Genomic DNA, 13468 nt, shown 5'->3' on the forward strand with positions numbered 1-13468 from the left:
TATACAGTCTACGGTTGATGTAGCTGCTTTGTGTGGAGAAGGCCCCTGTCCAGCCCCAGTTAACAGTTTTTTCAGCCTTAAGACAGCTGAGGGCACAGCATTTAAGTTCAGCATGACGCTCTGTGCTGTTGAGCTTGGCTGTGGTGTCCCCTGCCTTGAAAGAAATTCTTTTGCAGTATAAATTGCTCCCTCATCATCTACCCAACTGTAGCCAAACTTTGTGAAGCTTAACAACTTCATGTTTAGCCATCCTTCTAAGCAACTTATTATCAGCATTCTATGAAAATTAACTTGTATTACAACATATATCTGATTTAATGCTGTAAGAGGACTCTAGATGTTTCGTCGCGTCATGGGACATTCAAGACACAATAGCAGCATCAGTAAGTTGAAACACAATTAATTTTCAGGTTTTTACAAGATGCAGAACCTTGTATTTCAAAGGACTAAGTTTTGGCCCCATCAGCAGATAGGCAACAACACATTAAAAAGTGTGAGGTAAATTTCATCATGTTAAAGGTATTAAATGATAGTGAAGAGAAAGCAGAGGGTGTTGTTTGAATCAAAGCAAGAAATTAGTGGTATCTTTTTCAAAACCATTATACTGTTTCCTAGTTGGGGTACTCTGTCCTGGACAATAAGTCTCAACACTAGAATCAGTATTGGTAAGGAAAGTGATGTCAGAACATCTGTAGTCTTTAACTGTGAACTTGTTTATCCCAGAAATGCTCCGAGCACCTTCCATCCCATTAACAACAGGGCGCTTGTTGGTGCTGATAAGCCCGGTGGGATGCTGCCATCTCTTAAGAGCCCATTATAAGGCATCAAAACACAGAGCTCAAGGATACTTGGGGAGTGTGACCTCAGAGCACCAGGCTGCTGTGCCTGAGGGCAGCAGCTGGTTAAAAACACACATACACCGGCTAAGGCCAAGCTTGGGCATAATTAAACTCTCAGGCCTGCACCCGTGTGGCAGGTTTATGAGTCTGGGCTAACAACACAGCTTTCTACACCCGCGTGTGAAGGAGCCTCTGCTTTAAAGCGCCATTTCCTGCAGGACCGGTGATGTCATGACCACTTGTTATAAAAAGAACATCTGTGCAGCTTCAGAGAAGAGTATCAGCCCATTAACTCATGTCAACCCAATGCTGAGCATGCAAGAACATCACTGAACTTTTGTATGTCTAAAAGGGTGGGTGTGTTTGCCCAAAGAATAATAATGATGATGATGATGATAATGGTTTATGTAGCGATATAATATCAATTAACCCCCCCAACCAACATCACCACCACCAACTCTATTTTACGGCTGTTCGATGTAACTCTAACAGTCCAAGAGTCACATAAACAATCTAATATTAAAATCTTTTAAAACAAAACTGAACTTAACCAGTAGCTATGATGTATCAAAGAATACTGTACATTAAAACTACGAAAAACATTCAATCAACTTTAAAACTGTTGCCAGTTTATGTACTTGTGATTAACTTAGTCTTGTCTGATCATTTCTATTTCAGTTATAAGCCACTTTGGAAAAAACTGAATATTTACTCTTGGTAGCGGTGTAATGATATTGGTTTTTCAACAGCCGATGTAAATGCTGATAAGAAAAAAAGCAGATTGGCTGATGGCGAACGCATTACGTTGATGTAGTTGTCCATTTAATACACATTATTTTATAAACGTCACACCAAATATGCATTGCCACCATGGCCAGTAATAGGGATGAGTATTGATAAGATTTTATTGATACCAATACAATTATGGCTTCCCCTTATCGATCTGATTCTTTACCGATTCTCTTATTAATTCCTCCGAGTAATTTTCTGTGTACAAAAAGTAGGCTTTACAGGTTTTCTGTGTTATCAACATTCACTGAGTTTTTAAATAAATCAATATGACATGACACTCTTGGTATTTAAAGCTGTGTGTCAACAAATGTTTTAACATGTTGATGGTGTTGTCACCATTGCATGATATTACAGTGTCGCACAAAATGCTCTTTGCATTCACAGTGTCCTTTTTGATAAAGTGAAGCCAAGCTTTCAATAACTTCCATCTCCGCATTTGCCTTGGAAATTCTGCTGCTGACTAATGAGTGTGATTTATGTGTGGCGTGTCACGTGACACATCAGCATAAAGTCTGGCCGCTCTGAAGTAATGTAAAGAATCAACATGGGAATCAATCATTAAGAATGATGATGTTAATGGATCAAACTATTTCTTTTCAATTCTTAACAGGAACTGGTGAGCGATACCCATCCCTTTTCGGGATGGCAAAATGTGTGATACTATTTAGCGAAGAAGAAGGCGATAGGGGAAATTTAAGCAAACTAAGGACATAACAGTCACAGTAAAGGCACAAGGCTCAACACTAATCTTATCACCACCTTCCTAAAACTGTCCCACGGCATAGTCCCATATGTTTGTTTATGTTTGTTGACAGACTCGAACAAGCCACAAACCTAATTTAAGCACACAAACAAGTTTAGAGAGAATTACTTGATTCACTTCTTTTGCACAGCCTGCTCTGAGCCCTGTACCAACTGTCAAATGACTTGAGGCGGCACTGGCGAGACTGCCTGCAGTGCCTGCAGAAATTAAATGTTTACTTTTCTAACCAGTGAGAGCAGTACAGGCATGAGCCGATGCTAATCATTATTTAATCTATTTTAAGCTATCTCAGACTGCCAACATTTAAAAATTTTGCATTTATCTGCAGAATGCCAACTGCTTGTGCAGGTGCAAATTTTAAAGTATGCTCACCTACGGCCCTGTAACCAATTAACTTTGTACACAGATCACAAGATTTTTTTATGTAATCAAGTTCCAGAAAAAAGTTGATCCCTGGCTCTCAGTGTGCATTGCCAACTTCTGTGGAGTGTGGGAATATAGAGTCCTGCATCCCTCTGGTCTTAGTTTTCATACCACTATGCCTAAACACATGCCAAACAGCCAAAACAAAGCAAGACAGAGACAGAGAAAGAGGCAGAGAGAGAAAGGGGACCAGTCTTCAGGGGTTCTGGTGGATCCAAAATACTTAAGTTTCCTAACAACATGAGGTTTATGTCCAATAAACTGTAAAGTGTATCTGAATGTGGGTCCACTGGAGGAGATTTTCCATCACAACACCTACGCCATGTCTGCACTGCTTGCTCTGGCTGACTTCATGTGGGCAGCTGAGATTTCTTTCAGAAATTTTGGACAGAGATTTTCCTGTTTGGAGTTCCTGCCTCTTCGTTTGCCACCATCAATGTTAGTCTAGCGTGTCTCTCTTTCAGTGTTTCTCAAAGCACTTCCTTTGAAACAAACTCTGAGGATCATTTAAAAGAGGACTTGGTCTCCTTTTATCCCCCACCCTCCCCCACACCTATGCAAGGGCAAAAAAGTACAGCCATCCAACCATGTTGGCAGTGAAAGGCCTGTCTTGTTGCTTGCTTTAGTGCACCTGCTCCAGTGTGCTGTGGACACTATCGCATCATTCACAGCACGCACATCAACAGAAAAAAAAAACTGAGAGAATGTTACGTTTTCATAACTACAGTCTAAACTAGTTGTTATTAGAATCAGCAATCCATTAACATCTTTTCTCATCTTTACATTTAAAAGAAAATTGCTTTGAAATTTGTAGCACACAAACACAAAGACACACTGTTAGCTCTGTCTTTAGGTTTGTCTGACATCAATACCATCTGTCATTGATATTCACAGCACATTTAGGCTGTGCTAGGCTCAACTTTTATCCTAACCTGCAGCTGGAGACTGAGCAGTGTGAAAGCTAAACGGGCTGTAGCACTTCTCATTCATCTCCAATGTGTCTGACCCCAAAATAGACACAGTTAAACCTACTATAGCTCCGTGTATCACTGCTCTGCTCTGAGAAGAAGATGCTTTAGTTAAAGTTGGTAAGCCTTATTTTACAGTATGTCAAGAGAAACCTGTGACCTGAGAGTCTGATTATTTCCAAACACATCTTCATAACTTGGACCCAGATAACTTATAGGGGACCCTGTGCTCCAGTTTGTAAACCGGCAATAGTCGCTCGAACCTTCACAACAAAACATAAACTTCCCACGCCACACTCAGCAGCAACAACAAGTCCATGCTTGCACTGAGCATAACTTACATGAATTCACGAAAGCAGTGTGTGTGTGTGTGTGTGTGTGTGTGTGTGTGTGTGTGTGTGTGTGTGTGTGTGTGTGTGTGTGTGTGTGTGTGTGTGTGTGTGTAACATGACTTCTCAGACGCCACCCCCACCTCTAAAAAACATTAAAAGTTTGAGGCCGTCGTAGCAAAACAGATTAAAAAAAACAAATCGGTTTGGGCACTTACAATCTTACTGAGATCCATGTTGGTCCCAGAGATCGGAGCGTAAGGATCCTCGGAGCTGGAGAGGAGGTCCGCTGGCTTTATCCTAACGCGGAGTAATTAGTAACGGGAAGGCGTCTGAGGCAACAAACGCATTTGGGAGGAGAAGAAGTGGAGGAAAAGAAGAAGAAGAAGAGGGGGTGGGGGTGGAGCGGGCCCTTAGCTCAACATGTGTCCCGATTTGGTATTAAAATGCTCCCATTTCTTTCACCCTTCCTTCCTTTCGCGTCCTTTATCGTGTTCTCTGCGCGCTCTACGTGCTCTCTACTCGGCGAGGACTTCCAGCATCTGACCGCCGACAAGCTGCCGCTGTCCTGGGGACAAACACACAGAGCTCCCGGTGATCTTAGTCGCTCAATCTACACCTAAAATATCCTCCTGTTTAGCCTGCACATAGCAGCCCACATAGCAGCTAACACCAAGTCAGTTGCCTGCTTTTATTTTGCAAATAGCCCGCTCTCGTGATAGACAATGGTAGCATGGAGCCTGCAGAGTGGGATGGCTCAAACCCGGTGGTTCCCAAACTGGGGTCTGGGGACCGCCAGGGGGTCCTTGAAGAAGGAAGGTAATAGGGGGTCAGTCCGATTTTTTAACCTCTTTTACTTCCTCTGAATCCTACTTAGTGCTCAGAAGATCACACACACTACAAATAAAACAAAATACAAATATGGAACGTTAAAACAGTGGCTTTAGAAATATGAACAGATCACGTTCACATCTCAATCAAACCATCTTATGTCTTATGCAGTTTTTTATTTAAATGTCTTGTGCTACAGTCGTTGTGTTTCTCTGTCCAATATGTAATGAATAAAGCTCCCAAATCATGAATGTTTGATTTTTCAGTAAGCACACAGTTGTTCTTTAGAAGATCAGGCTTGTCTTAGATGTCAATCTTTAAGTTCTTCTTCAGGTGTGTCTGTTCACTGATATACAGCTTTTGGAAAATGTATAAAAACCATGAAAGGAGCAGCTCAGTCTCCACCATGATGCACTTTTAGGTAACTGATGCCCCCATCTGGTTTCTGTGAGACTATCAACCAACAGGCCACCTCTGTCTTGGAGGAAATACAGCTGTGTTTGTGTTTGACGGGAGAATGAAACAGCACAATCTCAGAAATTAAACTGAATCTATTAAACGTGGAAGGCCTGTGGCGTTACCAGATGAATTGATTTTATGATGGTTTATCTTTCAATTTTATTTTAATCCATTTTTTTTTATATATAAATTATGTCTTGGTAAGTAACTCACTCAACCACATATTTTTCCTTCATGAATATCTTACACACAATGCTGAAGTCGGCCCAGGACATTTGAAATGGCTACTGAACTGAGTACACATTTAAAAATTGATTCATAGACACTGCAAGAGATCGCAATCAAATTTTGTGTTATAGGTGCTGGACCGTTCTATGCTTACAATGTTCTGTTAACTGGGAAAGGGGGACATCTATCTTAGAATAACTTGGCAGTGTTTAAGACTTGATTCCAATTGGTCAAACCCCTAACAGTCATTATTTTTCAATAACAAGAGTAATACCAGGAACATCCAGATAACAAATTTTATATATAATCAATCTGTGAAATGAAGTCCTACACATTCATAAAGTTTATGACTTTATGATCATTCATAATCTTAAAGGGGAAGTCATAACAGGCTGATATGGATGAACATAGTTTATGATCTCATGTCTCACAGGTGCCATCATTTCCTGTGTCTATTAGGGATACCAACATGAAAATATATATATTTTTAAACTTAACTGTGAATGAAAATGTTTAGTTTATATTACTTATAACAATATAGCAGGCTCATACTGAAATAAACAATATTGCACTTTTTGAATGGAAATGTTAAGTTAAACATTCGTTCAACCTGTTAACACTCTGTCCACACCGTTTGGTGGGACAACCCTTTTAACTGCACAAATTATTAATATGATAATAATAAAAAAAAACAATCTTCATTCAGTTCAACACTTGGTGTCAACTCTTGTATCTTTATTGGGCAGCCATAGAATAAGTAGAATAATTTGCATTGAGCTCTTCATTGTGCAAAACTGTACCCAACAGGATAAGACAGAAGTGAAGGGACCCCGATTCACCCTCAGGATTTTATTTTGCATAACACTCATTCACTATACATTATTCTTTACTTAAAAATCCAGCATTTTCATTGCCATTTTTATTTTTTCTTGGTGTGAGCTGTGTATTACAAGAAAATAGAAACAAAATACACCAAAAAGATCTGTTGTTGCATTCAGGACACTGTTTCAATAAAAGTCTTCTGTATACAGTCACAACACATCAGCTGACTGACTGAGTCCAGGCCAGCCACGATAATCAATATGCTTCTCATTACACCATCGGGGCGGCACATTATACCTCCAGGCTGTATAACATAAACAGTCTGTCTCCAGACAATGACGACTCTTTTCCTGACCCAGTCTTTTCACTTCCTGGTACGGCGTGGGCCCAATGATGGGAGGGCGGCCTCACACAGCATTTCTCACATACAGCAGTCCCACTCTGTCCCCGCCTGGCTTCTCACTCAGCCACCCAAAACCTTCGCATCACATCACAATCACAGTTGTTTGTAGTGCTGGCACACAAACAAGGAGTTTGTCTTAGTACTATCATTACAAGCCATTTATGCTATCCTCACCAAACCAACCACCACAACATAAACATCTCTTCCAAATTTACTTCCCTAAACCTAGTGACACTGTAATAAAGGATTTTCATATATTGTCCTATGAACTATTCCAATAATAAAATCCACTCTGGCTAGAGCAACAGATGATACCATGAACCACTGAACAAAGGTTAAAGACTTGTGATGTAGATCCCACTCAGGATCAATTCTAAGGTTTTTATCATAGCAAGAGAGCAGTATCGGCGCCATTACACATTGGTTTCTGTGATAATGTCAAGTGATGACAACAGCCATATTAGAAATGCAAACTGAACTTTTGGCAAAGTTAAGAAACTAACAATAGGTGGAGATGAGGCTAGAGTGGAAAGATACAGAATGTCCAGCTGTCAGTCAAACGAGCCATGTCCCTCATTGTTTTTTTAATGTAGTCACCCTGCAAACATCTACTTTGCAAGTAAATGCTTATGAACCAGTATTCAAAACTACTAGCTGTATTTTTGAAATTCCAAGTTGCAAATCAAGACAAGTCCCATTCAATTAAACAACAGTCTTAATTTGTTCTGTAAATATTTTCAAAGACTTAGTCAGAAAGTAATTATCAATACTGTTGCATCTACTTCCGCCAGTTCTCCTCACAGTAATCTGTTCAATGTTCCTGTCACGTAGGAAGGCTTTATTGCATGCTTATGATGACTTAAATTGAGGCAATTAATGTTGAAGTGGGCTAATTTGCATAACACACACATGAGTAATGATAGTTTCAGTCCAACTTTTGGCCTTTTGACTCCGGCTGCAAGTGAAACAAAAAGTAAGATACCGTCTCTGTCTCTGTCTTGCCGCTCTACTGTGCCAGACAAAACAGACGAGAAGTCCAAAACAATCTGTAAATCAAAGCTATTGTCGATGTCACCAGGGACTCATCGCACACTTTGTTCCACTTACTAACCTGTCACTCATGTCCAGCTCTATTATTCTACAGCCAGTCAGTGCAATGAGGCCACAAAACATCGCCTGCTGGTTCTGCTGCCTCAGTGCTTTTAATGGTCAAACTTTTCATGGCTTCTCATGCTTGTCTGTGAGTGGACTGCATGTATGCGGATGTCCCTGCATAACTTCCCTACATTTAGTAGCAGGATGTAAAAGGGGCAAAGGAAACCTCAAGACAATGAGCGATGGAGGTGAAAACAACAAGTTACAAAGAAAGACAAAGACATAGAAGAAAAAGAGGCAGAGTCAGGGTGATTAAAACATTCTTCGCTAAATCTGCAGGTCTGTGGCCCTGCTTGTGCACATGGGCCACAGACCTGCTCCTTCCTTAAATACCAAAGCTGCCAAGGAACCAAACACCCCAAAAAATAGGGTGATAGCTGAGGGATGACTAGGTGAGGCTCGTTTATTCCACTGATTCCCATCCTTGGTTACAAGTATCTGGGAGTATTGGTACTGATAAAGCTTCTCGGATGAGAGGTGAAACATCTTCCCTTACTCTACACAGTCCATGTGTTGTTTCTGAGTCTTCAGATAGACTGAACAGTCAAGAAAGCTAGCTAAAAAGATATATGTTCTCAGTAAAAAAGTAATTTTAAATTAATTACACTTAAAAAATGTGAACTGTAAGTGATAAATATTTATTAGTTGGTTTGAAAAAATAAACAAATGTAATATAAAGTAAGGTAAGACTAAGAATTAACAGCTCAAATTGTTGCTCATTGTGGGCTAATGGATTCTGGGTGGCGTAGTTAGCTCATGATGAATGAACACACCTGATAAAATGAAGCTAAACAACCCAACACACAACCCAGTATTTTAAAAGGTCAAGGAAAAGTTTTATTAAGATAAACCATTAAAATGGTTAGCTGTGAGGTGGAGAGTTAGAAATAGTTAGCTGTAGTCATTAAGCAATGTGATTCAAAGTAATGTCAGAATGTTAGGAAGTAACTGATAATGGGTAAAACGGTGACAGCTGTTGTGAAGCTTCATTTGGGGGTGTATTATTAAAACAGAGGCTTTGGGCTACACTGCTCGACTAACAGCCCAAAGCACATGCACTCCAATACTTTAACAGATAAGAGTGACCTCTGTGTAGAGAAGCATAGGAGAAGGAGGTTGGCAGCTAATTTTACTATAAAGCCTTAATTGTGTAAAACATACATGGGGTTCACTTTGCATCCCCAAGTTGAGGAAGTGGTGCCAAAAGAAGTTTCCCACAGGCACTAATTATGGTTCATATCGGCCCAGAGATTACAACCTAGAGCAGCTTCAAATGAAAAACCTCCTTCTCTCACAGACAGCTCACAGGCTGTTTTGCACTCTAGGAGAGAATTGGCATATCTCACATTTTTTGAGCGCTTAAGTTGATAAAAATAAATTGTTCAGTTTTAACTTGTTTTGTACTATTTTTTAGCAATACTGCGAAGAAAACAGAAATATAACCACAACATGCAATGATGCTTGAGGTTATCAAACTGCCAATTAAATCCCTCCCAAAACTCTACATTAAAGAGTCGGCTGCTATTATGAGGCTAAACATGTCATTAAAAGCAAACGCTGTGTGCTATCTTTCTGCCCTGTTTATAACCCAGTGTGGACACTATGACAGGCAGGGTTTTGAACACACCCTTGTTGTTTACCCAACTCCACAGAGATAGGCGAGCACTTCTCAGTCAGTGTTTTATACAACCATTGCTTTAAGGCCATGGTAGAGGACCAAGCGGCTTGTTTGTCTTTGTTACTATAATACAGAAACTTTATCCTGGACTATCAATGTTAAACTTTCACCAAGTGTACTTTATGACCACAAAGAGACAGCTGGAAATGTAAAAATTAAAGGCAGACAGGTGGGCAGGCAGACCGGAGGTGAAAGCCAGCTACCCAGCAGATTTGGGCAGCTTTGGAGCACAACAGATCAGATGAGATTATCTCTCACTGATCCCCTGTACAGTCGACAGCAGATTCATTGATTCTCACACTGCCTGCCACAGCTCTGGCACTGCAGTCGAAAGTCAACCACAAAGGGTGAGAAAAGAAAACACAAACAATAACAACAAATCCTGATGATTCGTGCAAAACTACAGAAAAAAGGCTAAATTGTTTCATTAAGGGGAAAACAAGTGAATGCGTCATGCTGCAGTCCATTCGTGTCGGAGCACAAATAGCAAATCAAAGCTGGGCTTGTTTCGTCTTGCATGAATACTTTCACTGCTGCAAAGCTCTTAGCTTTGTGCAAATGATTTCAGATAATTAAGAGCTAAAACTGACTACCATCCTCGTCTTTACTGTGATACATGTGATCAGGAGTCCATGTAACAAGGCATGAAGATAGCCAGTGTTTGTGTATTATGGTGAAATGCATTTTGGCTTGACACACTTCCAGCTGGGTGTGATGATCCCAGGAGCCTGACAGTGACCCACTGACCAGGACTGGCTCAGGATTCATAAAGAGCCACGCATGCGTCCCTCCCTACCTCTAATCCATGCTGCTGCTGTCCCGGATGGGGTATGCATAGGGGGGCTGAGGGGTGGCAGAAGGGAGGGGGCAGTGAGCAAACTGTACAGCCACCATCTATTCCAGACACACAACCGCCAAATACCTGCTGTGCACATTTAGGCTGTAATGAGTGCACTGTCAATGGGAGGAAGCACGTTGCAGCAGAGCCATAGCAGTTTGGCTGCCTGGATTCATCTGACCTACTTTCTCCCCCCTCGCTCCCCTCCCCTTGTGCCTCCATGGTCTGGGAGAGGAGAGGAGAAGAGAGGAGACAGAGGGGAGACCACCAGGGAGGAAACAGCAAGCTCTACAGCACAACAGCAGCCATACATATGCTCTGTGGAGAAGCTTTTCATGCACGGTCACATGAAGCTACAGCATTCATTATTCATCATTGGCCATGAAAACTAAATACAACAGAGAAAACCATGCAGTTATTTTATATTCAGCCTTAAAATAGGCAGGTCTCACTTTGGATCTCATCATCATCAACATCATCACCAGCATCCTCCTCGCCTATCATACCTGGACTGTAGGCCTACATTAGACAGTGATACATGACACAGCTCTATCAAGCCTAAACATGCCTCCCTCCTGTTAGGTTTTATCCCACAGAAAGGCTCAGCAGCCCAGTTATATGACTTTAAGGGCTATTGACCTCTATTTTGTTGTATATTTGATAAAGCATGACCCAAAAACAGAATCGAACAAGCAACCACGTGCCAAAACTGTTGAAAACAAACCAATTTGTTGAAATAAAAAAATAATAATAATAAAAAGACAAAGAATGTTGCAACTGTGAGCCGTCATCCATGGACCAAGAGTCTCCAAACATATCTCTCACGGTAGTGATTAATTTAGCTGTCAGCAAACATCCTGACATGACTGTTACTATCCTCCCACATTACAAATCTGCTCTCAGCTGTTGGACTTCCAGCCCACGCTTTTCCGAAAAATATTGTAATAACATAACTGTGCTTCCATACCTGCCCTCTCTCAAAGTTTTCCTTCTCCAGCTCCAGGCTGTTGGCCCCTCCGGTCCGTCGGATCACTTTGGGAATAGCGTTGGGGACTTGCTGCATGGAGCTTTTCACTCGATCCATTGTTGTCCGTTTTTTAGCGGCGAAAGAAAGATTTAAAAAATAGCGTTTCGCCGATGAGCAGGTTTCGGTGTGTAAAAAATAAAACTAAAACTAAAAGCTGCTCTAACTATGGCGGGCAACAGTCCATGCTGTGCTGGACTCGTCGCCCTGTTCACGGAATCATTTGGCTTTTTCTGTCCACCCAGTCAATGACAGCAGCAGTCTGAACGGCTCCGCGGTAAAGCGGACTAGCTCGAGAGCAGAACTTCCGGTTTCACCTCTTCAAAATAAAACGTCGATTGATTAAAGCGAATACCAATGTATGACAGTGCCGCCCTTTGCTTAAATGAACTGGGGAAAAAAACACCAGAAACACTTTGCAAAAATAATTTCATGTGGAATGAAATATCAAAAAAAATATCTGTTATTTATAACTGCACATAAAACTATACTATAATGTAAAGAGGAAGATAACATTATTTTTAGCTGGGAACAATTTAAAATAATAAAAAATCGCATCCCTTCTCCGAATAACTATGCGTTAAAACAGCCAGTATCTTTCCTAAATGAAAAGGACCACAAAACCAACAAGTGATACATGCAACATCTTACGGGAAATTTACAGAATCATTCGTTTTAAGAGTCATTCTGCTGCAAGCTACAACAGTATCCTGACTTATTATGAGATGCTGCTACCGTGCTTTGGAGGAAGCATGTCCCAGAAGTAAACGTTCAATTCGTGCATGCTATTATCATTGCCGCTATATGGATATTTTCCCCGACAATGGTCGCTGACTGCTCCCAACACAGATCCAGGCTGGAGCAACAACAGAACCCGCCCACAAAATCCGTTCGTACCATGTCGTGTCATTTTTGCACTTCTTCTTTTGACCGATTTAACCCTGTCACGTTATAACAATCGTATGTTCATGAATAATTATTAAGAATTGTTTGATTGTTGGTAAGTCATTCACAGATTCCACTTATTCAGGCACTGATAAGAGTTGGAGTTTCATTTGTGATTTGATTGGGCTGCCAGGTGCAAAACTGTATCAATCACATTAACACATCAGTGAATAGAAGCCTATCCACCCATATGTAGCATAACCATGAATGTACTATAAAGTACTATCCTATATGATACATTATATTCACACCATCAAATAAAGAAACAGTGACTCGGTTATGGGACGATGGTGACCACTGGAAATGTACAAATAACACTACACTGGAAGTCCTTTAAGTGATCTTGAAACATATGCAAACAAGCTGTATTCTGGGAAAAAAGAAAAAAGTTTGGACAGATTGTACACCTGGTCATATTGTTTGCTAATTGCAATGCCTGTGTGTATTGTATTATATTATAAAAAGTAAATCAATTTCACAATATCAGCCTGGCTGACAATCTCATTTTCTCCCCTTTAGATCAATGGATTCAAACGTTCAGATTTAAACCTACAGAAGTTCGGAAAAGAAAAGTGACACAGGCTGGGATAACAGTGTACCAATCAAAAGTTTGGACACACCTGCTCATTCAATGCTTTTTCTTTATTTTAATAATCTTCTACTTAATGCAGAAGAAAGAACACATGATATTATTCTGTAAACAAAAACAAACTCTTTTATATCAAATGTGGTCAACAACAAAAAATAAATAAATAAAAATACATACACACACACACACACACACACACACACACACACACACACACACACACACACACACACACACACACACATATATATATATATATATATATATATATATATATATATATATATATATATATATATATATATATATATATATATATATATATATATATATATATAAAGATAAAGATAAATTGTAAATTGTAATGACTTGCCAAATCATG

General features: G+C 40.2%; 1 protein-coding gene across 2 annotated transcripts in view; it reads right to left on the bottom strand.

Annotated features, from left to right (window-relative positions):
* Positions 1-11845, bottom strand: part of hip1 (huntingtin interacting protein 1) — a 50044-nt gene extending 38199 nt beyond the window's left edge. Inside the window, exon 1 of one of the 2 annotated variants that reach the window (XM_074679286.1) lies at positions 11496-11845. In XM_074679286.1, coding sequence (XP_074535387.1) covers positions 11496-11612 — 117 coding nt within the window. In that variant the 5' untranslated portion in view covers positions 11613-11845. Of the gene's footprint in view, positions 1-4332; positions 4816-11495 lie in introns of those variants that run through there. The other variant, XM_074679288.1, reaches the window with a different exon arrangement.
* Positions 11846-13468: the final 1623 nt, after the last annotated feature.

The sequence above is a fragment of the Halichoeres trimaculatus genome, unplaced genomic scaffold (genome assembly GCF_033239565.1).
Source record: "Halichoeres trimaculatus isolate MK-OKI-2021-1 unplaced genomic scaffold, fHalTri1.1 fHalTri1_scaffold_9, whole genome shotgun sequence".
Lineage (NCBI taxonomy): Eukaryota > Metazoa > Chordata > Actinopteri > Labriformes > Labridae > Halichoeres > Halichoeres trimaculatus.